A 25,499-nucleotide genomic window follows, 5' to 3' on the forward strand; every position below is an offset into this window, starting at 1 on the left:
CATAGTGAGAACTTCTATTGTACTAGCATATCGGATACTCTTAGGTTGTGTCCTGGCATGTTTCTACACCACAAAATTAAGCCTTTTATTTTAGAAGTATGCAGGAGCAGCCATTCTTTTTGGGGTGAGGTGGAATCTCAGTGTTTTCAACTGCATCTCTCGAATGACCAGTGACGTTGAACATTTTTTCATGTTCATTTGCTGTTTCTACTTCTTTGTCTGAGAAATGTCTGTTCATTTCAGATGCCCATTTTTGGATTGGGTCTTTACATTTGGGAGGTCTGATTTAAGTTCTTTATAGATTCTAGATAGCAGACCTTTCTCTGAGGAACAGCTGGTAAAAATTTTTCCCCACATTGTGGGTTGTCTCTTCACTGTTGGTGGTTTCTCTTGCTGTGCAGAAGCTTTTTAATAAGATGAGATCTAAGTTGTTGCTTCTTTGTGCTAGTTCACATGTGAATGAGGTTTTGTTCATGAAATATTTTCCTATGCCAATATCTTCAAGAGTTCTACCTAACCCCTCTTCCAGCTGGTTTAGTGTTTCTGTCTTAATATTTAGATCTTTGATCCATTTTGATTTTAGTTTAGTGCATAGTGAGAGATATAGGTCTAGTTTTAATCTTTGGCAAGTTGAAATCCAATTTTTCTAACCCCATTTATTAAAAAGGCTATCTTTCTTCCAGTGAGGGTGTCTGGCTCCTTTGTCAAAGATGAGGTGGCTGAGTATGTCTGGAGTTGTTTCTGCATCTTCTAATCTGTTCCACTGATTTTCGGGTCTGTATCTTTGCCAGTACCATGCTGTTTTTATCAAAGTAGTTTTGTAGTATAGTTTCAAGTTGGGAATTGCGATACCCCCTACCTTGTCTTTGTTGCCTAGGATAAAAGCACCCTGTCTTGTCTCCTTATCACTACCCTAAGCTCACTACCATGCTTCTGAGACTGAAGCTTCTCTTTCCTCATGTTAGTCTTTGTTTCTTTCAGGACCAAATAGAGGGAATAAACCAAGTTTGTAGGGTGGTGATGATAAAGTTTAGAGATAAAATAATTAAAAATACTGAATGTAGTGTTTAGCATATAATTAGGCACCAAATAAACATGATCACCCTACCAGTAGAGGGAACTTTTTGCAAAAATGTTTACATTCTTGGATGTGAACATAGGTGCAAATCAACTGGTTTCCAAATAAGCTTCATACACACTCTAAGGTGGCCTGGCCCCTCTGAGCACAAGGCCTTGGGTATCTAGTACTCACAGCCAGCTGCTGCTGCAGGGCCTTCACTTGGTGCTGCAGGGCGTCCACCAGCTGGCTCTGCCTTTTGGTGGGGCTGCTGCTGGTGTATGTGAGCTGGGACAGGCCATTGAGAGCCTGCTTTAGTCTTTCTACATCATTGAGCAGTTCCGTTATCTTTTGTAAGAAAAAAAGTCACAGGAGAAGTACATATCATTCACTTATTCATATATAATGAACATCTTTGCATAGAAATTATTCCTTGAGACACAAACTTTACCTTTATATACCAGAAAGTGGAGGTATGAATACTGCCAAATTCTTATGAACAACAAACGTGTATCATTTCTTTAATTAAGTTACTCTCAGTAAATTTCTTACAAGAGCAATACCAAACTAAGAATGTATCCTTCCTAAGATTTGGGCATGAACTTAGTGTTTTTATTCTAATAATGCATAAGGATTTGTGAACGGAAATAAACTATCTTCCAGGGAAGGTTTGGAATACAGGAGGGTGGGGGGGTCTCTGTTCAACAGTGTGCATCTAGAATGGACTTACATGCCTTGTTCCTCTCCAGGGTTGCATTACTTAAGGTATTTTGTTGTACTGAGAGAGAGAGAGAGAGAAAAAAAAAAGTAGGAAGGCTGTTTAGAAAAAGAGCTCAGGCTTTGAATCAGACAGATCTGGCTTATATGAGACTGGGTAATTTTCTTTACTTTTCTGAGCCTTTAATTTCCTTATTGGTGAAAGAGGGTAAACCTTTCAGAGTTATGAAAAGCAAATACAACCATAAATATATGTCCCGTATACAGCATATGTTCAATAAATGGCAACGTGTACAAGGACATATTAATAATTAGCTGGTATATATTATATTTCCAATGACCTTCCAACGTGAGAGGACTGAAAACTCTGGGTCTTATGGGAAGACATGCCAGATGTTAATACTTGTACCTCTCCACTGAGGAGGACTGGGTCTGAATCTGCTTTTACTTACCACTATTTTCCCAGCACCCAGTATGTAGAAGGCATTTAATAATTACCTACTAAATGGATGAAACTGCAGTCTCATCTCCATAGTATAAACTATGTGACTACCAGTTTTAAAAATATTGTTGAGTATTTATTCTTCAAAATGTACCAAAAGAATGAAAGATAAAAAGAAAAGATAAGCTATAAACCTTGATCTTTTTTTAAATACATCTTGATCTTAAAAGCTAGATGAGAAGATCAATCATAGAACACAAGTCAAAAACATTTTAAATGGATGGCAAAGCCAAAACAAAATGTGTCTTTTGGACGAGGAACTACTTCTTGTAGGCTATATTGCACAGCAAAGGCTTCAGGAAGGAGGATAAAGTGTTACCGAACGTATAGGATTCAATTCAGCACAGAAAGGAGGGGTAGAACATTCTGGGTGAGCATACTAATCTATAGAAAGATAAGGAGGACAGACTGCTCAGTCCACTGGTACAAGTGAATGTCAAGATCAAGTATGGACACTCCCCAGTGTTCCTGGTTTCTTGCGGCATAGAAACATGGGCTTTTTTCCTCCTCTCCATTCCCATTCTTCAGACGTCATAAGCCCACTGGACTCTGACTTTTCATTTGAGGCAAGTGACTCTTGAGTCTCCCCATCTTTTTCAATTCTTGGCTATACCAAATGAAAGAACAGATGGGGAAAATGCTCTTGATTTTGTGTTTTTTCAATTCATAAGATTTTTGCACACCAGTAGTCAAACTGGAAAGGAGGCACTTTGATGATACTTTTATAAACCTGTCTGTCAGATACTATAGTAGAGTTCTATGCTCCTACTCCAGCAGGCCTGCTCTGGGCTTTCCAAGGCATAGCCATCCACACTATTTTGTGCCTACCTTATTATCCTTTGCTTCAATTTGTTTAGCAGATTCTTGTATCCTTCTCTGTAATTCTGTGATTGTTGTTAAAGACTTATCGCATCGTTCCTTTTGATCCTTGATTTCTTGCTCGATGCTGAAATGCAGTAATTCCTTCTCATCTTTTCCAGAGAAGTTCTTCTTTTTGGCATGCAAGACCTCCTCGCATACTTCGTCATACTTTCTGTTCAGATTGGCCAATTTTTCATTTAAGTTGGAAACCTGGGTCTCTAAATCATTTTTTGTTGCTTTATATTTAGACAAATCAATTACCTCTCTAGTCTCTAACTTTTTTAATGCTTGTTTAGTATTCTGAACTTCAGTCTGGAGTTTGGAGACTTCTTGGGTTTTGTTTTGGCTTTCTTTTTCCTTTTCTCTCAAGCTAGCTTTCATGACACCAACCTCTTTCTCAAATGCTTCTTTAACCTGCAGATGCTCTGCCAGTGGCACAGAAGAGTTCTTTTGATTTTCCAACAGCTGCTGCAGTTTGATCACTGTCTGCTGCTCTTTCTCAAAGCATCTCTGCTTATTCTTCAGTTCTTCCTTCAAGTTCTCAATTGTGCCATGAAGAGATTTTTTCAGGGCCTCCACCTGTTCCAATGAAACATGCTGTTTTTGCAAAAGATTTTGCGCTGCAAGGATCTCAGAGGTCTGTTTGGCCTTTTCCTCTGCTAGTTTCTCTTTGTTGGCCTTTACCTCGCTATATTTCTGTGACAGATCTTTTAACTGTTTGTTGAGCTCTTCTGTTTTTCTGCTCAGCACTCTTTCCATTTCACGGGAATTCTCCATCAGAGCATTCTTATCCTTTAACTCTTTCTGCAGGGTAATGATGTCCCTCTTTAACTTGTCACTCTCTTGCTTGCTTTTCTTGGCTTCTTCTTCTCTGACACTGCACTTCTGTGTCTGCTCTGATAACTTTTCTTTTAGTTCTTTCTCAGTTGCTTTGAATTTCTGCTCACACTCCTCAAAGCTGATAATTGGAGCATATTTTAGCTTGATGCACTCATGGATTGTGTCAAGTTCCTTTTTCTGGGCTTTAATTTCAGCATGCAGCGACACGATCTCCTCTTGGCCCTGGTTATAGTTGGCCAGAACTGCAGCCTTAGCCTCCTGCACCTCCTTCAGGCTCTGGCTCACAACACTCATCTTCCCCTCGTGCTCTGCCAGGCTGATGTACTCAGTTTTGATCTGATTCTGAGTGGTTTCCAGGTTTCTTTTTAATATTTCATTCTCATCTTTTATTTTTACAAATTCTTGGTTTATATCTTCAAATCTCTTCTTTGCATCAGACAATTCTCTGTTAGTCTTATCTAATGTGTTATTCAGTGCAGTTTTAGTCTCTTCATGGGTTTTAGCTGGCACATACTGGTTACTCAGAGTCTTTTTTAAGTTGGTGTTTTCAGACATGAGTGCATGAATTTTCTCTTGATCTTCACCACATTTTTTATTAAGTTCAGATAGTTGTTTTTTAAGTTCAACAATATTGGATTTCAGGGCCATTATCTCTTTTTCATGTTTCTCAGGAGGAATAAACACAGTTTCCAAGCGGTTAATGTTCTTACTCAACCTGTCATTTTCCATCAATAATTTCTCCACTTCAAATTTCTTTTCAGTATATTTTTGTGTTGCATCTGAAAGCTTTTTATTCAAATCATCAATATTAATGTCATGTGATTTTTTCATTTCTTCACTTACTTTTAAAGGCACATAATGATTTTTCATTTCCATGGTTAGGTTATGTACTTGCTGGTTGAGGAGCTTGTTGTCCAGATGAACCTTCTCGATCTCCTTTTGGAGAGTCTGGTTTTTCAGCATTAACTCTGTGACCTTCCTCCCAAGTTCTCCTGACTTTTGCTCTAGCCTGGCCTTGAGCTGCTCGTGTTCCTCTGGGCTGACTTGCTGAGCAAGCTTGGCCCTGACATTCTCGAGTTCTCTCTTTAATTGCCGGATTTCACTAAGTGATCGCTCATGTTCTCTTTCCATCTCAACTAGCTTTTTTGCTTTCTCATTCACTTCATTTGATAATAAGCTCTTCATGTTCTCAAATTTTTCTGTTGGGATGGAAAGGGCCACCTTGGCTAACAATTCTTTTAACTGCCCTTCTATCTCTGTGACCTTCCTTCCTTTCTTCTCCTGCTCCATTTCACACATACTAAATTCCTTCTGCAATCGTTTATTTTCCTCTACTAGCCTGCTTTCATCCCTCTTAAACTCTTCTATTAACATCTCATTTTGTTTGATTTGGTTTCGTAATTTTCCCACTTCTGCTGAGGCACCTTCATATTTCGTTTTCATGTCTTTCAACTGGTCCTTCAGTTCCTCCACTACTCTGTGGTTCCCTGTGGCTGCTTCACTCGTCAGGTGCTCCTTAAGGGCAAGAAAATGGGTCTGCATTTGCTTCACTTTGCCTTCTGACTCATACATCCTCTTCTGCACATCTTTTAAGGCATCTTCTAATTGCTTTATCTGCTCATCGGAGTCCTCCTTGACCCTTTCACATTCCAAGGCTAAAGCTTTACACTCTGCCACCTTGTGAGCCAGTTCATTTTGGAGTTTGATCCGGTCCTGTTTTGCTGAATCACAGAAAGCTCGCATTGCTTCTATCTCTTTCTTTAAAATCTCATTTTCTGAGTGTGAGGTTTGGCTGGGTAGCGACACCTCTAGGGGTCTTAACATAGACCTACTTTGCATGTGGACTGGCATTCCAGGGGAAGCGCACTGAAAAGGAAAAATACAACATCAATCACAACTTTATTTTGGTGTGACTTTCTAAAACAGAATATACTTGTAATTGCAAGGAAAAATACATTTGTATGCCCAAGCCAAAGATCTTTAATTTTTCATACCTATCTTCTGTTGCAATCCCTGTGATGAACAGAGGCTTACTACCAAAGACACTGCCATCACAGACACCACAGAGGGCACCAGTAACAGCAACGTCTGCTTTTAGTAAACTCCAGACAACAAGATAATCTTTGATAATGAAAATTTTACTCTAAGTATCTGTATGTAATAAATATGTAATACTGTTTCCTCTCTTCATAGACACAAATATTTTAAATATGTTTTAAAATTTAAAAAGTATTACCTGCGACTCCATCACATACATTTGACTTTGTTTAAGCACATCTTCTTTTCCTAAATAAGCCCAAATAAATTACATCTTAATTTAAATGTCCACACCAGCATAGGGCAAACATATTATTTCTTTTCTTTAATATTCAATTAAAAGCAAGAGGTACAACATAAAATTATTTTTGAGCTAAATGTGAGCTAAAATATCTACTGTTTTCTGTTTCTATAAATAAAAGGGCAGTATCTATAGCCTAGTGAACAATAAATACTAAATTGTTTAGGTTAAATAGGTTACATGGTTATTATAAAATATACAATCAAAATAAAAATGTTTCTTTGAAATTTATAGGATAAATACTACCTTTGTACTTAGCTAGACGATATAGTTTAATATGCAACTAAGAAGCAAAACAACTCAGATTTTTGTAGAAAATTTTTATAAAATTAGAGAATAAATAAAAGTAAAGACTAGTCATGTATGGTCCTAAAATAACAGAGTTATTTATGGAACTTGTAATTACAAAATGCTTACCAGCATCAAGATCGATTTCTTAAAATCAGAAAACTATGATTGTTTCGTTCCATAAAAAAACAAACCCTAGGCCAGGGATTTAGCTCAGTGGCTCCGTTGTCTGCTGCGCAAGCGCAAGGACCTGAGTTTAATCCCCAGTACCAAAAGTAAAAAACCCTAAAACCCTAATTATCATGAGATGAATGTATACAACAAAGCAAATTTGGTAACCTAGACAATTTACAACTTTAAGTTATAGGTGGCTACAGAAAACCAGGGCCACAGTGACTAACAGGTTTTATGCTAGGGTCCATAGTATTCATCTGACCCTTTTTCTAGCTCTATCTGTTGAGGTACATACTAAGAAACAGTAGGAGAATTACATGTGGCCAGATAAATAAATAGGCATGGATATTTTTTCTTGCTTGAACTAGGTGACCCATAACGATAATCCATACTTTCATACTCACGGTTACTGAAATGACCTCCTGATCCTAAATGATCACTCTGAAATCAGAAGCATACATTAAAACATTTTAGGAGAAGGCTGCTTTATTTTATAAAATGCAGTATCTACCTCACCTCTGAATGGTCCACTCATTAAAACCACATTTTTGACATTCCTTATTTCTATGGGCATTATTCTACTTGATCCCACAAAAAGACACTGCACTAGCAATAATCAGAGAGATCCATAGAAAATAAACTACTTCACTAAGCATTTTAATAAAAGCAGCCAATGTTTCAAGGTAAATCTTTATTACACTAAAGATAAAAAAGTAAGCCTCAAATGAACTGAAATAACTTTCAGTACCTAGTGTTTTCTGCTACTTTGCCTCAAAAAGAAGAAGTGCTACATTTCCATCAAGGACTCATTTTACTTTGCCACTGTTGGGAGCAGGAACCCCACACCTCCTTGTTGACGAGTATTAGTATAATCCCATCTTCAGAATTTACTTCTGAAGGCAAAAGGAGGCAGAGAGCAAGAAATGAAATGAGACAAAAGCTTACACACAGTAATAAATCTGCCAATGCATCAATTAGTAAAAGGAGAATAACAGTGACATTTTGGATGCCCACAACTAAAATACACATGTATTGCTCTTTCTCCCAAGTAAGAAGAATACAAAGAATCTAATACATAAGAGTATGCGGTGTAGTGCACTGTCCTTGGGTATAGCTCTAATAACTACATATCAAACCTGGAGTTAGGTGACCCAGATAAAGCAGTCTAGAGTTTCATAGCTAAGTTAATCCCACCTCCATTAAACCTCAGTGCCTCAAGTACATAGAAAAATAGCCATAAGCACAGTTAACTTCTTTGTTCTATGTAATATTTAATACTAGAATTTAGAATAACTTACAAAATGGCCTTATATATGTATGTGTTGTTGGGAAGTCACTGTGCACACATTAAGTTCAAAAAATGTGACTTGGTTTTATTATGTTTCCTACATGTTTCAATTGAAAATGAATACATGAATTCTACATAAAATTGGCCCCATTCTAAAACATTTGTATTTATCTATATTTTTCCTATAAACATAAGGGAAATATCCACATATTAAGGATAACACATAACTCAGTAATACTGTTGGCAGTTGATGAAAGTTTTCATTGTTGCTGTTATTGTTTGGTGCATGTGTGTGGTCCTGTGGACTGAATGGAGGACTCTACTATTAAGTCATATCCCTAAGCATGTGACATAATATTGTAGTGGGTATTCAAGTCATTTTTAGTTTTCACAAATGCTGGGTCACATAAAAAGTGGGGCCTGTAATTTCTTTTTGAAAGTAAAATAATCATTCTGAGTATAAAAATTCATCACAATCAATATGTACTAAGTGAGGAACATGTCCCCAATTACATAGAACCAGAAACATAAAACATTATGTACAATATGATCCCACCTTAAAATGAGTACAAAATACACAAAAGATGGAAAAGATTGGTGAGGTGCTAACAGCAGTATTATTATAGGTGGTTGTTTTTGTTTTGTTTTGTTTTTGAGACAAGGTCTTGCTATGTAGTTCAGGCTAGCCTTGAACTTACTATGTACCCCAGGCTAGCCACGAACTCATGACAATCTTCCTGTCTCAGCCTCCTAAATTCTGGGATTACAGGCATGAGCCACCACACCCAACAAATGTCTTTATTTTCTGCTTCTAGTATATCTGATTTTCTAATTTTTAGAAAATAAATATATAATGGTTTTAAATAAGAAAAATAAGTTACTTTTCTATAATTTATTATGACCTTACTGAAAGTTATAAATTTGACTAATTTGAGTCTGTCCAAAGCTATAGAAAAACATCATATTCCTAGGACATAGATTCTATATCCTAGAAGTAATATGTGAATAGTACCCAAATTACAAGTGTCAGACTGACGAATACCTCACAGGTCCTGTCTATGCACTTGTATTTTCTCATCTAACCTACTCCAAGTGTAAAACTAGATGGGATCACGAAGAGCACCAAGGAGCCAGATGCCTGGGCTCAAGTTCCAGCTCTGCCACTTCTGTCTGTAAATCCTTCCCTGGGTGAGCATCTCTCTTCCTCAGCCTCTCTGCACATAAAGTGCAGATACCAACAACACCCATCCCACAGGGTTGCTTTATTTACTGCTGTGTGTACAGTGCACAGAGTAGTTCCCAACACAGGGTCCGTACCATGACGATGCTGGCTATTACTACATTCCCAGTTGACCTTAAAAAGGAGTCTCCAAATGTGAAAGGACAGAAGCCACTGTAGTTACAGCTTTTTTTAGTTTAAAAAACTGTTTCTGAGTAATCTTTAGAATGAAGCCATAAATACAGAACACTTTTTGTTCTCATTTTAAAAAATGTACCCAGGTATAATTCAGCTGCAGTCAAGTATATTGGTATTAAGTGTGCAGTTGCACATGTCCACCTTGTGTGAGCACAACCCAGATCAAGATACGCAATGTTCACTGTAGCCCAGAAGCTTCATCACACCCCACCTCACCAAAGGGCAGCCATCACTCTAAACACCTCAGACTGGTTTAGGTGTTGTTGGGCTTCACAGTAATGGAGCTGTGTAGTGTAATGGACCTATGTAGTATGCTTTGAGTCTGATTTCTTTCGTGCAACATTATACCTGTGAAATTCACCCCTATTTTACATTGTTTTTCATAGCTGCAATTATTATTTTCAAGAAAAGTTACTTTTTGTTACTGTCTGCAGATCCCTCAAATGTGCTGAAACTAATTCCCATTGCAGTGGTATTAAGAGATGGGGCCTTGAGGAAAGTGATTAAGTCTCAATGGCTCCGCTTCATGAACGAATGAGTGCCTTATAAGAGAGCTGTAGAGAACTAGCCTAGCCCCTTTTTTGCCCTTAAGCATTCTGCCAAGTGAGGGCACACACAGCACTCGCCCCTTCTGCCACGTGAAGGTGCTACGAGAAGACCTTCAGCAGACACCAAACACTGGCACCCTGATCTTGGCCTTCCCAGCCACCATAACTGTGAGAAATGCATTTCTGTTAAGTTATCCAGCCTCAGGTATTTTGTTGTAGAGGCACAAATGGACTATGACACTTTTTAAAAAATATACTTGGGAGTTAGTCCTCAGTAAGAATCAGCCACTTTCTTCTGTGTCCCCCAGTGATGAAAGACACATATGCTATAGACTTGCTAAATAAATCTATGTAATTAAAAGTCAGAGTAGCTATGCTGTCAGTGGGGAGAGTGGGTAATGACGAGAAATGAGCATGAGGGACATTTCTGGGTGCTGCTGTTCTGTTCCTTGATCTGGGTGTGTTCAGCTTATGAGAATTCATCAACTTATCCACTTTTATTTTTATTTATTTATTTTTTTGGTACCGGGGATCGAACTCGGGACTTCCCGCTTGCAAGGCAGGCGGCGGAACCATTGAGCTAAATCCCTGGCCCAGCTTATCCACTTTTAACATGGGTACTTTTTAATGTCTATTGTATTTCAACAAAATGTTTAAAAAAATATGGCCTTGGAAAAACTAAAAACTAATTGATTCAATCAAAGGCGAGCATATGATCTGAGCCTTATTAACACACCACTCTGACCAAGGGATTCTGATAAACCCACATATACACGACCCTTCTCCAGATAACTGTGAACACACCACCCTTTATGTGAGGCTTTACTATCATGGCCAGCACCATCCTGCAAATATACAGCTAAAAAGCTGAAGTTCTGAACAGAGGAGAATGGACAAAAAGGTTAGGGACAAGAAAACTGGGATGAGACTGTCAGCTACATATTAGCCAACTGAAAGGATCTCACTGAACCTTTATAATGCTGTGCAGAAAGGGAAAAGACTTAAATAAACTACCCAAGGTCACACTGTGAAGAACAGATTTAGAATTCAAATTCAACTCTGACACCAAGCCATTTACTAGCTTCATTATGAATTCTGGGAAATAATTTAAGCTTTCTATACCTCAAAATACTTAAATCTATTTTTCAGAGCCTCAATGGTTCTTAAGCTTTCTTCGTGTTGCTTTTCTTTAGTTGCCAAAAGGGACTTCAGCTTTTCTCTCTGAAATGGAAAGGAGTAAATCAGAGTAAAATCACTGTGTTCTTGATATAGGGTTAAAAATGAGTTGGAATTATTCTGAGGACTGGAGTTAATGAGTTCTCCAAAGTGGTAGATTTTAACTATTAGTAGACTTGTTAATTATATGAATAAAACACATAATATATACAAACAATATTACGAAAAATTCAAATTTCTATTGCTTTAAATCACTATTTTCACATTTTCTTCATATAGCTTAGAATTTTTCATGAGAAGTTTCATGGAAAACTACATTCAAAACAATTTTACAGTCACATATAGCTTTTGTGTTTCCCTGTGAACAATGATCAGAAATAGAATCCTGGTCTCCATTTCAATTCAGGACTTAAACTTTTATTGCAATATCACCCTCAATTTACAAAACATTCTATAGCTTTAAAATAAAATTCATCATCCTACCTCACTTTCCAGATCATCAGCAACCATTACTTCCTAAATATAAGAAGAAGGAGGGTATTTTAATTCTTGAAAATTTATTTTAAAAGGCAAGAGTTTGGCAAATACACTGCCCGCCCCCCCCAGTACTGGGGATCAAACTCAGGACCTTGCACTTGCCAGGCAGGCACAGTGCCACTGAGCTATATCCCTGGCCCATCAAATAGCTTCTAAAAAGACTAGTATATGTCTTTAAAACTGGGGACAATGACATGAGAAGAAAATGTCTCTGTGGGCATATAGAACTCCAACTAGCCATGATAAAAAAAAAATCTACACCTAGACATGTAATAGTCAAGATCCCAGAAACCCAACAGAAGAACAAAATCCTACAGGCAGGCAGAGAAAAGAAACAAATCACCTACAAAGGAAAGCCCATCAGAATCATGGCAGACTTCTCAACACAAACCCTCCAATCAAGGTCAGCCTGGAGCAAAGTATTTCAAGTCCTAAAAGAAAATAACTTCCAACCTAGACTGTTGTATCTGGCAAAATTATCTTTCAAAATCGATGGGGAAAATTAGATACTTTCATGACATTGAACACCTGAGAAATTTCATGAACACCAAACCAGCACGCCAAACAATTCTAAGCAATATCCTAGAAAAAGACAACGAAGGTCACAACTCCATGAGGCCCAACAGAGGGAAGCCACCAGGCAAGTTAAGACACTAAAAGGAAAGGGGGAAAAAATAAGAAATAAAAGAGCCAACAACAGTAAAGCATCATGACAAGGATGAGTCACTATCTATCAATTATAACTATCAATGTTAATGTCCTCAATTCACCAATCAAAAGAAATAGACTGACAGAATGGATTAAGAAGCAAAATCCAGCAATATGCTGTATACAAGAAACACATCTAACTCAAAAAGAAATTCACAGACTGAAAGTAAAAGGATGGAAAACAGTTCTCCACGTGACAGGAACCCAGAAAAAGCAGGCGTAGCAATCTTATTTGCAGACAAAGTAGATTTCAAACCAAAACTAATTAAGAGAGACAAAGATGGTCATTACATCCTTGTGAAGGGAACAATCCAAGAGGAAGAGATGACAATTCTAAATATTTATGCACCAAATAGGAATGCCCCCAACTATACAAAACAAATATTAATGGACATGAAAAACCAAATAAACACTAATAAAATTGTAATGGGGGACCTCAGTACCCCACTATCACAAATAGACAGATCATCTAGACAAAAAATTAACAATGAAATTCTAGAACCAAACCAAGCTACTGAACAAATGACCTTAATAGATGTTTACAGAGGGTTCCACCCACAAAATCAGAATACACATTCTTTTCAGCTGCACATGGCTCGTTCTCCAAAATAGACCACATGCTAGCTCATAGGACATGTCTAAGTAAATGTAAAAGAACTGAAGTTACCCCCGTATATTATCAGACCATAGTGCAATAAAATTGGAGATCAATAACATAAGAAATCGCAAAACTCCCACAAACACATGGAAATTGAATAACACCCTCCTGAACAACTAATGGGTCACAGAGGAAATTAAAGAAGAAATTGGACAGTTTCTACAAGTAAATGATAATGCCAGTACAACATACAGGAATCTATGGGACACAATGAAAGCAATTCTACACTGGAGATTCATAGCAATGAATGCCCATATTAGGAAAACAGAGAGAACTCAAATAAATAACCTAATGCAGAACCTCAAGCTTCAAGAAAAAGAAGAGCACAACAAACCCAAAGCTCGTACAAGAGAGGAAATTATAAGGATCGGAGCAGAAATCAATGCAATGGAGACTACGAGAATGATACAGAAAATTAATGAATCAAAGAGTTGGTTTTTTGAAAGAATAAATAAAACCAATAAACTTTTAGCCAACCTTATCAAAAAAAGGAGAGAAAAGGCTCAAATTCATGCAATTAAGAAAGAAAAAGGGGAAGTCACAACAGACCCAGCAGAAATCCAGAGGATCATCAATACATACTTTGAGAACCTGTACTCTAATAAAATGGAAAACTGTGGGGGGCCTTGCCCCCCCGCTAGAACTCTTGAGTGCCTTTTACGGACATATCCGGGCCTGCTGCAAATCTACCTGGCAACAAGGAAGTAGCCCCAGTACCCTCCTCTTGCTCCTCCCCTCTAGCCCTACGGTATATATGTTGTAGCAGCTTCCGCAATAAACGAGACTTGATCAGAAACCTGTCTTGTCTCCATCTCTCGTGTCCCCTGTCCTTTGTCATTCTCACCCCCCCTCTAGGGTCTCCGTTGACTTACCCGCGGGCCGGGACAGAAAACACAGAAGAAATGGACAGATTCCTAGATACATATGAATTGCCAAAGTAAAATGAAGAAGATATAGAAATTCTAAACACCCCAATTAAAATGAGTGAAATTAAAAATGTAATAAAAAATTTACCAACAAAGAAAAGCCCAGGTCCTGATGGCTTCACTGCTGAATTCTACAAGACATTTAAAGAAGAACTATCACCATTACTCTTTAAACTCATCAAGGAAATTGAAAGGGAAGCAAGGCTTCCAAATTCATTCCTTGAAGCAAGTGTTACTTTGATTCCAAAACCAGGGAAAGACCCAACCCAAAAAGAGAACTACAGGCCAATCTCCCTAATGAACATAGATGCAAAAATCTTCAACAAGATTCTGGCAAACAGAATACAGAGGGTCATCAAGAAGATCATTCACATTGACCAAACTGGATTTATCCCAGAGATGCAAGGATGGTTCAACATTTGTAAATCAATAAATGTAATACACTATATTAACAGAGTCAAGGGCAAAAACCATATGATCATCTCAATAGATGCAGAAAAGGCATTTGACAAAATCCAACACCCATTTATGATAAAAACCCTACAGAAAATTGGAATAGAAGTTCTTTATCTCAACCTGATTAAGGGTACCTATGAAAAACCAACAGCCAACATCATACTAAATGGTCAAAAACTGAAAACTTTCATGCTAAAATCAGGAACAAGACAAGGATGCCCTCTATCACCACTCCTGGTTCAATATAGTTCTGGAAACATTAGCCCCCGCAATTAGAAAAGAGAAAGAAATAAAAGGAATAAAGACAGGAAACGAAAAAGTTAAAATGTCATTATTTGCTGATGATATGATACTTTACATAGAAGACCCAAAAAACTCGGCCAAAAGACTTCTAGATTTGACAGATTCAGTACAGTAGCTGGATATAAGGTCAACACTCAAAAAACAATAGCCTTCTTATACACAAATGGCGGACTCACTGAGAGAAATTAGGGAAACAATTCATTTTACAATAGCATCCAAAAAAATGGAATATCTAGGAATCAATCTAACAAAGGAAACAAAAGACATCTACACTGAAAACTACAGCACTCTAAAAAAGGAGATCAAGGAGGATATAAGAAAATGGAAAGATATCCCTTCTTCCTGGGCAGGAAGAACCAATATAGTGAAAATGGCCATACTTCCAAAACTACTATATAGATTTAATGCAATGCAGATTGAAATTCCAAAAATATACTTCACAGAACTAGAGAAAACAATCCAAGAATTCATTTGGAACCAGAAGAGACCTAGAATAGCAAAAGCAATTCTAGGCAACAGAGACATGGCTGGGAGTATCACAATCCCCAACTTGAAACTATACTACAAAGCTACTGTGATAAAAACAGCATGGTACTGGCAAAGAAACAGACCCAAGGATCGGTGGAATGGATTAGAAGATGCAAAAACAGCTCCAGACATACTCAGCCACCTCATCTTTGACAAAGGAATCAACCACCCTCATTGGAGGGAAGATAGCCTATTTAATAAATGGTGTTGGAAAAACTGGATTTCAACCTGCCAAAGATTAAAACTAGACCCATATCTATCACCATGCACTAAACTAAGATTGAACTGGATTAAAGATATAAATATTAAGACAGAAACACTAAACTTCCTGGAAGATAAGTTAGGGAGAACTCCTGAAGACACTGGCATAGGAAAAGATTTTATGAATAAAACCTCAGTAGCATGGGAACTAGCACAAAGAATCAACAACTGGGATCTCATCTTATTAAAAAGCTTCTGCACTGCAAGAGAAACCACCAACAGAGCTAAGAGACAACCTACAATGTGGGAAAAAATTTTTAGCAGCTGTACCTTAGACAAAGGACTACTATCTAGAATATATAAAGAACTGAAAAAAATCAGACCCCCCAAATTCAGAAACCCAATTTGTAGTAGCTGAAGCTTGGAAACAGCCCAAATGCCCATCAACTGGAAACTGGATAAAGAAGATGTGGTTTTTTTAATAAAATGGAGTACTACTCAGCCATAAAGAACGAGAAACCTGAGACATTTATAGCTAAATGGATGCATATTGAGGCCATATTCTTAAGTGAAATAAATAGGACACACATGTGTAAATACCGAATAGTTTCTCTAGTGCAAGAAACTGAAAGTGTAAATAAGAATTAAAATGATTAAAACGAATAATTGATAATTTGAAATAGGGAGAAAAGGTCTAAAGGGGTAAGGGTGGTGGGAGGGGAAGGGGAAAGGAAAGGAGGGAAAGGAAAAATTATGAGAAAAGAAAAAAAATGGAAACAAAGTCTATGTAAACAGGGAAGGGTGGAGGAGGTGAAGGGCACACAGGTAATGGGGGAAAAAATAAGAACCAAGATACATCATGTACAGGTACAAGCACCCAATGATTAATGTAAATGTATTGTTTACCTAAAATGTACCAATAAAAGAATTTAAGGAAAAGAAAAAAGAAAATGTCTCTGTGTAACAAGTCTGTTGTATGAGTTGTTGTTCATTTTTCTCACTAGTTTCAGACTTTTCAATTCTTTTGAGTCAAAAGAATCTCCAAGTTCTATTTGTTCTTCCTTCTGTTTTCTGCTGCCTCCTCTCCAATTCTATGGCCTCAATTATAGTTCAGTCCTTTATTACCACACACCTAAATTATTAATAATTGCCTTCTTTTATGGTATTAGCTTTTTTATTATGAAATATCACATATAATGTGAGCCTATAGCATGTTATACTTCAGTATTTTTAAGTATTATTTAGAACACAATAAAATGAACAAATGTACCCCTACCCTGCATACTTACTTGAAAGGCATATATGTATTCTGTATTTCTAAAGTATAGGGTTAAATATATGTGTTAAGACAAAACTGTTTACTTTTGCTCAAAGCTGTTATGGCATGAGGTGTCCTTTGGTAAGCCACCCCTTGACAACAGTCACATTAGAAAACTTGGAAGCAGATCCTTTGGCCTTTTAGATCCTGCAGCCTAGCCAAGTGCCTGGCTGCAGCCTAACCAGGGACCTGGAGCCAAAACCACCATGGTAAACCATTTCCAGGAAGTATACAGAATAATAAACATATGCTGCTTTAAGCTTTTAAATGTGATAGCAACTCATTACATATTAGTAAAACAACTAATATACCTTGTGAATCTGAAATTATCTTTATTCTATCTCCTCCCTTGGTTGGACATTTTGCTGGCTATCAGATTCTAGTGTGAAATATATTTCTATCAAAACTCTGAGGGCATTGCTCCACTGTCTTCCCATTCCCAATGTCACAGCTGAGAGATTCAAAGCCATTCTGATTTCTGATGTGACCTGACTTTTTGGGTGAGCAGTAGGGACATTTGTAGATATTCTCTGTCCTCATTTATCTCAAGCTTCACGATGACTGCAAGTTTCATCAAAGGGGGCTCCTCTCAACATGGAAAAAAACATGTCTCTTAATTCTGGGACGTTTTCTTGAGTTCCTTTATTAATGATTTTTTTCCCCATTCCTCTCTTCCTGGAGTAACTATTATTCAGACCTCTCAGCATGCTTTTTAATCTTCCTACTTATTTTTTTTTAAATGTGCAAAGCCTATTCTCTTTTCCTATACTTGCAGGGAATTTTCCCAGCTTTATTCCTGATATCAGAATATTCCCTTTTAAAAGCATCCTGTTCTTAACTCATAGCTATGATGTATTCTATCTCACTAAAGGTACTAATTGTAGGCAGTTTTTAAAAATTTCTTTCCCTGCATAATCTATTTCTTTTGAATTTCTCCTGTGTTTGTTTAGTCACTACCTTCCATGACTGAAGCGCTAATCGCATATCTGGCACCTGGATTTCTGCTCACGTTCAAGAGTAGAAAATTAAGGAGCTGACTGGAAGGTCTACGCCTATGTCCATTCAGAACTTAATCTGCAAGATGATACAATGGGACCAAGCTACTGACATGAGAAAATGTGCGTTTTAAAGAGTTAATGGATGATATCAAATTTCATACATTTTCTCCTACAAATGATGATTAATGAATCTTTTTGCATTTCCTTTTTTTTTATACAACAGAGCATATAATACAGAGTACTGCTTCTGTGAATTTGATCCTAACAGTGTTCTCTGGACTGAATGATCTCCTCTTGCTCCCTTCAGGATCTGAAGAAGCACCATCTTCTGCAGGAGGTGCTGCCTCATGAGCAGCAGCCGAGAAGGGTGCCTCTTCTTTCCTGAGAACATCTCCTATGCTGTCCTTACTTGTCAGTTGCTCAGCTGCTTTACATTAACATTAAAAGCTTCAAGTGAAAGACTTGGCCCTAAGATACAAATCTTCTAAAGGACAATGACCTGGTTTTACCTCCTTCAGCACCATGACTTAGAATGATGGGCAATATAATAATTTGCTAGTGATAATGATTACAGGTAGTAAAATAGTCTATGGAGTTTTTCATTATGCAGATTATTTACCTCATTCAGCTGTAACTGTAGACCATTGACTTTATCCAATAGTATTCTTTGTTCTTGCTGAATTTTTCTCAACCTGTCTTTCAAATCTTCATTTTCAACCTCCAGGTCCTTAATAATAATAAAAAAAACAGACAATATTAAAGAGCAATTCATTTTTTTTTTTTTTTTTTTTTGGTACCGGGGATCGAACTTGGGTCCTTGCGCTTGCACAGCAGGCGGCAAAACCACTGAGCTAAATCCCCAGCCTTAAAAAGCAATTCTTATAAAAGCAATTTATTTTTTCAGTACTGGGGATTTAACCCAGAGCCTTTGCACTGAAGTACATCCCCAGATCTTTTTAGTTTTTTTAAAATTTTGAAACACAGTCTCACTAGATGGCTCAGTTCTCTAGGCTGGGCTCAAACTTGTGATCATCCATCCCACAGCCTCCCAAGTAGTATTTCCAGCATATGCCACCTTGCCCAGCTAAAAGAAATTTTTAAAAGCAATTCACTATCATATACAGACATATACACATACAAAACAATTTTAAGTATATATGATACAACAGTTTCAATGACAACAAAATGACTGAAAATCTAAAGATCAGTAATAAAATTACTGTCCTATGATAGCTAATAAATACAAATAGTAAAGAGAGCAAATAATTATGATTCCAATAAATAAAGGTAACACCTTAAAATAGAAAATAGCACAAGAATATGCGATTTTAACTTTTGCTTAAGGCATCCCAAGTTTGTGAGAGTATTCTAATGCTTCCATTAAACTATCATTTCAGGGCTCTGATAAAACATTAAAGGCTCCTACTTAAGGCTACAGCTCATGTCCTTAACACTACATAAGAAATTAGAAAAATCAACTAAAATGCTTTTATGTTATTATATTGAAAACAGGTAATTAATTTATAATTTAATGATGTTTTACTCATAAGCTAATCACAGATTCTTTCTTTAAACAAAATCCATCAAATAATTACTTTTAGATAACTGATCAACCTAAAAGATGAAAAGCATGGTGTGATTAGTTTTACAAAATCTTTTTCTTAATCAAAAGTACTTTAACTAAAAGTTTAATTTTATTTACATTAGTGAACATTACCTGTATCACCTACTTAATTTCCCAAATGAACATAAAGGCATGCTTTGCATCACAAAGATATATCTAAATCAAAAGAGTTATATATACAATTGTTAAATTATGTGCCTTTTTTCCTGATATACTTTAAAGCAATACGTTCTCTACCATACCTCTAATGTTATATAATTTAAGGATACAATACCAACTCTAACATTCCTCAGAAGTCAATTGTTACAGGAGAGGTGGTGCGAGCAAATAGTCACAGCTACAGCCAGCCTCTCTATTCATTTCACCTGTTCTCTTGCTCCCTCTCTTCTCCATCCCACTACAAATACCTCTGGAATTCCTTTTAAAGGCAAATACTAATTGTTTTTTCTCTTTACCTGAATGTTTTGATGCTCCCTCTGACTGGACTTCATGTTTACTTCATCTTGTACATGTGCCAAATGCCGCTTTGGGAAAACATTAAGAAAAGGCAGGTTAAACAAGTATGAGAATACAGGAAAGTATTATAGCTTTCTTACTAGGCAACACACCCAATCTGCTTGCAGTTCATCCAACATTAAATTTCGCTCTATGGAACACAAGGTGGCAGTATTTCCATTTAAATCCCCCAAATAGAAAGCATCTTTAAGGACATAGGCTTGAATAAATCAAATATAATTCCTTTGAAAATACGAATCAAATGTTTAAAACTTAAGGATTTATCTTATCTCAAGTTACAAAATTTTGACAAGAAAAATTTGTACTAGACACAAAATGAAAGTTGTAGTATAAAGCATCACCTACCACTTCCAAAGGAAGAATTTAGTTTAAAAAAAGAATGGGGAAGAGGAAGTCACATTAAGTTTGAAAGACAATATGGAGATTATTTACTTCTCTGAGCACTGCTAGAACAAAAGAGGTGTGTTAAGGAAGAGACAGGCAATCCTTTCTATACAACAGGTCTCTAAATAACGTGGTGGGGGATATGTTCTGTTTTTGTAACCTGCTTGCTGCCTTGAAACTTTATTCCCGTTTATAAGATTGCATTAGCAAAAACACGACACAGTGACTAGACAAGAAAATGACATCGTTTTTTTTCTTACTCAGATCAGTCTTTAGACCTGGCACAATGATTCATTTTGAAAGCATCTCTCTCCTTGAAATTTTTAAGGTACTGCTTTAATTCTCTAAGAATTTTTTTTCATACGTCTTATTACTTGTTGACTTGTTTAATAGTTTTTAAAGTATCATTCTAATGTTTCTGGATCTAGAATTGGAGGGATAGGCTCCAGATTAAAAAGATCTCCTATAGCCACAATTTGGTTCAAACTACGTTCTAGTTCCTTCCTCCTACCAAGGGACTGTTGTTCAAGTGGAATCTGTGGTCTGCTCCCAGCTAACTTCATCAAATCACTTTCATCCCCAGTCATCACATGGAATCCTCACTCACTGCCTCCACTCGCCACCCCACCTTGCTGAGACACACGATGTCAACCCCATCCGTGAAGATCCACCTTCCTGACAAAGCCTTCTTTTATCTTTCTGAGGTCCTGAGGATTGAAACAGGGCCTGGTGCATGCTAGGCAAGCACTCTACCACTGGATCAACACCCTCACCCCAGTCCCACAAAACCTTCTGAGTACACTGAAAAACCTCCCTTACACCCCAGGCTCCCTGAGATGGTGACTGCCCGCAGCACTGACTGGGGTCTTCATCCTGCCTTCTGCTAGTATCTTCACAGTACAGGTACTTAAGCTGTTACCTGGTTACTTTATCAGTCTTCTCCTGCTCCCACCACCAAATGCACATGGCCCCCAGGGACAGCTAAATATGCTCCCTCATCGAGGGCTGAGGAGTCATGTTTTTTTCTGTCCATGAGGCTTCTTCCACAATCCCTCACTTTCTCCCCCTTCATCCCTTAACCCTGTTTTTCTCGGTAACATCTACTATGATATTAAATATTCATTTGTGTATTGCTCAGTGGTTGGGTTGTTTTTGCAGTACTGGCCTGTGCAGGCCAGACAAATGCTTTACCACTGAGCTACACCCCAGCTTTGATTACAAGCACGGAAGCCCCCTGAGGGCAGGGACTGTATGTATATACTACAATATCCTAGCACTTAGGATAGAACTGGCACATTGTAGGTGTTCAGTGGTTATTTGTTGAGCAAACAACTAAGTGCTGCTTATAACCATATTGCAGTCTTCTTGATCAAAGGGATTACATAGCCCTTAGTACAAGAATAAATCCTACTTGCAGCAGGTATTCTAAAAGTATATTTAATAAATAATAGAAACAGTAATTAGGAGCCATTAGTCTTGCTGTTCCCAGTAGAATATTGACTCTTTATATTCACTTAGCTAATTCCTAGGGCCCTGAGCAGGGTACCATTCCCATAACAATATTCAATAATTCTTTAGCCTAAATATCTGCACATTTCAAAACTCATTTTCCTCTGATTCTACATGAGATGGCTGGTCCAGACATACAATGTACATTTTATTTTATTCTACTCCACTTAAGATGTCTGAGGAACAGGGAGAAGGAGGTTGAAAACAACTGGTCCAGATGGGAAAGAAGTGCCAACAGACATGACCCACGCGTGAATGCACTAGTTAATTACAATGGACAGAAAAGGAAAACAAGCCATAAAACAGCTTTCAGAGAGGAGAGAGGTGGAGAAATGATGCGGAATGATGATGAGTCGTGCTCTGAAGGTACCTGATTCCTTTCTTTCCAGGGTTTGGAAGTGCCGGGTTCCTCTCCCTACAGAAAAGCTGAAAGCCTGGAAGGGAACAGCCAGCAGAAGAGGAAAGCTGCCTACACTATCTTTGGATCCAGAGTGCCATAAACCAACCCCACTTTAGCTTGAAGAGACAAGAGGCAAACATAAGACATTTACTCAATCTGTGACACAAAACCAGGGTTAAATTGCAATGTTAATAAAATTAGTACAAAGTATGAATTGTTTCATGTATTATGTTATTTTTTTAAACCCTCAATTAAATACACAAGAAAAAAGACACTAAGAAGAAATAAAAATACTAGCAGTGATATCTGACTCACAATATATAATCAACCTTGAACTCCGTTTTCTTCATTTCTCATTACATTGAAACCATTTTCCCATAATAGTGTATTTGACTCTGTATGGGAGATTAGGGAAAAACTGTCTATGATCTACCATGCTAAAATTCATCATTTAAGAATCTCAACAAGGTACATTATGAAAAGGCTGGATGTTCAAGGCCCCGATCAGGAAGCTACTTCCCATTGGATACATTCTCTGGAACTAAGATCCATTTTCCCAGGCTGACTGACAGAATCCTAATGGAACCTCGTGACCTTAACACTTGGGTTCTATATATTCTTATGACTGAGGAGAAAGCATGCATGAAACCCAAAACAGCTCACTATGTCATTAACTAGCTTTATGAAGCACTTAAACTGCACAATAGACACAATTTTAAATTTAAGATCTACCTGTTGCAAAGATGGTCCTTTCTTCCAAAGTTCTCTCCCTAAAGATTTAAAGAGAGAAAAACAGTGGAATAGCAGGGTAACAAGGGTAGACATGCATTCCCTAACTATGCAAATGAGTTGATATTAAATGAATAAACTTTAAAGTTTCCTCTAAAACTTACTACTTCTTGGTTTTCTTTGCAAAACTTATGCTTAAAACAACATTGAGCTAGCATTTTTGCCTAATTAGCATAGTTTTTAAAAAATATAATATTCAAGTAGTATGGAAGGTAATTTATCAATATATACCTGAAAGCTTACAAAAATGTGGATACCTTGAAACCCAGTGATTATAGATAGGAACTGATCCTAAGGGCATAATAAATATATGCTAAAATATTTACATGTAAGGACATACTAGTGAAAAACTGTAAATAAGTAAAAACTCCCCATAGGACATAGATTTATTAAATGAAATTTAAATAAATGAAACCTGATGCATCCATAAAAATTATACTATAAAATATTTATGAGGGGAGAGCCTTCAAAATGTGTTATACATAAAAGTAAGTTACAACTCAGTAGTATAGGTGACCTTGATCGTACAGGTAAGGAAATGATATAAAAGATATGCTTCCAAATGTTAATAGAGGTTCATTGGTGGTAGGATGAGTAATGAGGTTTATTCATTGTGCTTCTCTGTATTTTCCAATTTCTCTTTCATAAACATAGAAAAATATTTGGCACAGGCATTCAATACATCAGTTGAATATTTTATACATACATGTAAACAATGATTCTTTCTTTAAAACTGTATAAGTACAAAAGTCAGGAGCCTCACTCCTCTTTTATCAAAAAATATTAACAACTATAATTTTTATGTGTCAATTACAAGTACCACTAAAACACTTCAGTTGACTCTTCCTTCTAGGTTCTTAAATCAGCCCCCAATGTATTAGGGTCTACCTGATAAACTAGACAATATATGTGACACAAATTGCCTTGAAACAAGAGACTATGATGCGAAGTAATCAAGTCCCTGGTAGAGAAGAAGAACCAGCACTGTTTCTCGCTTCTATTATCTAAGTCTTTAAAAGCTGCTCTTTATTAACCCAGATGTTTCTAGTCACAGAGAACGAATGGTACCTTTACTGGTATTTTCCATTGCAGTCTTCAGTAAAGCTAGAATGTCCAGATTGTCACCAATTCGCGCATAGTAAGAACTATCGTGGCCAAGGGCGTCCAGCAAGCTTGCATCTGCACCATTTTTAATTAAGATTTCCACCGCATCTCTGCATCCATACTCACAACCCAGCATGAGAGCAGTTCTAGAAGGATAGTGGAAGAATACAAAACCTTGAGGAAAACCCACGGAACTCCTCAAATGCCTTCTTAAAACAGACACTACTTTAACAAGTTATATTCATTATAGACACAGATTTTACTTTAAACTTTCAGCTTGCATTTTAACTTCATCACATTATAAAAACATGTCTTTAGCTTGCAAAGCAAAAGTCTTATATCCTCATATATACTTTAATTACTCCTACCAACAAGCTAATCTACTTTACTCCCATTCTTCAATATCTATAATACCACAAAAATTTTCTATGACTAATGTTACTAGCCTATCTCCTCAAAACCCAGCTATTCAAAGTCCTTTCATAAGCTGAATCACATAGTACAAACTTCCCCTACAAATTCCTCTCCTCCCAGAAAAGAATCAGTTTTTGTTCTCAATGTCCTGTTGAAAAGAGCTTTTTTTTTTTTCCTTCATGGGAAACTTTCATGTCTTTAGATTTCATTTGAAACTTGTCTTCTCATATAGAGTTTCCTCAACTACCTTCAGGCTCATGTGGACGATGGCTATATTCTGCCTATAGAATCTTTAGTACTTAAACATTTCACAGTATATTAGTAAACAGTAATCAGGTAACAATTACATTGTCATGAAAACTTAGGAGGAATCTAGAATTGATTTTGTCAACTTGTCTGTTTTTACTGCTTTTCATAAGGCAACATACTCTTGCCTTTATTCTTCTATGTATGTGTTCTTTCTTAAACAGCCACCCTGTCCCCATAGTTGCCGGTATAAAATTCTATACAAACAGGCATTAAAGTTTACATTATTTGATTTTTAAAATGCTAAAGGTAAAACAGGAAACACTTGCATACAGAGTGTTGGAAACTATATGTTAAAAACCATCTGCTGCCTGGGGATTTAGCTCAGTGGTTCCGGCGCCTGTCTCACAAGCACAAGGTCCCGAGTTCGATCCCCGGCACAAAAAAAACCCAAAAAAAAACCATCTGCTAATCTAGTTTCTTCACTATATATTTCTCTAATTCACTGGTGTGTGTGTGTGTGTGTGTGTGTGTGTGTGTGTGTGTATGTGTGAGAACTTCCAATGTAGGAAAAAATGCTCTGAAAAATATAAGGCATTATATGTGGATCAACTAGATCATTCCTCTCTGATCCAAAAATTTAATTTTAAAGTCAAATTTTCTTTGTCATACTT

General features: G+C 37.0%; 1 protein-coding gene across 2 annotated transcripts in view; it reads right to left on the reverse strand.

The window, feature by feature from the left end:
- Uaca (uveal autoantigen with coiled-coil domains and ankyrin repeats) overlaps nucleotides 1-25,499 on the reverse strand; it is an 81,171-nt gene that overhangs the window by 4,312 nt on the left and 51,360 nt on the right. For both annotated transcript variants that reach the window (XM_004855554.3, XM_004855553.4), the window contains exons 8-17: nucleotides 24,130-24,311; nucleotides 23,005-23,042; nucleotides 19,919-19,987; nucleotides 18,459-18,566; nucleotides 11,690-11,722; nucleotides 11,153-11,251; nucleotides 7,182-7,218; nucleotides 6,214-6,263; nucleotides 3,105-5,843; nucleotides 1,253-1,405 (exon numbers count right to left, since the gene is read on the reverse strand). In XM_004855554.3, coding sequence (XP_004855611.2) covers nucleotides 1,253-1,405; nucleotides 3,105-5,843; nucleotides 6,214-6,263; nucleotides 7,182-7,218; nucleotides 11,153-11,251; nucleotides 11,690-11,722; nucleotides 18,459-18,566; nucleotides 19,919-19,987; nucleotides 23,005-23,042; nucleotides 24,130-24,311 — 3,508 coding nt within the window. The remainder of the gene's footprint in view (nucleotides 1-1,252; nucleotides 1,406-3,104; nucleotides 5,844-6,213; nucleotides 6,264-7,181; nucleotides 7,219-11,152; nucleotides 11,252-11,689; nucleotides 11,723-18,458; nucleotides 18,567-19,918; nucleotides 19,988-23,004; nucleotides 23,043-24,129; nucleotides 24,312-25,499) is intronic.

The sequence above is a fragment of the Heterocephalus glaber genome, unplaced genomic scaffold (genome assembly GCF_053883595.1).
Source record: "Heterocephalus glaber isolate CG9 unplaced genomic scaffold, H.glaber_assembly_v1.0 deba00001689, whole genome shotgun sequence".
NCBI classification, from domain to species: Eukaryota; Metazoa; Chordata; class Mammalia; order Rodentia; family Bathyergidae; genus Heterocephalus; species Heterocephalus glaber.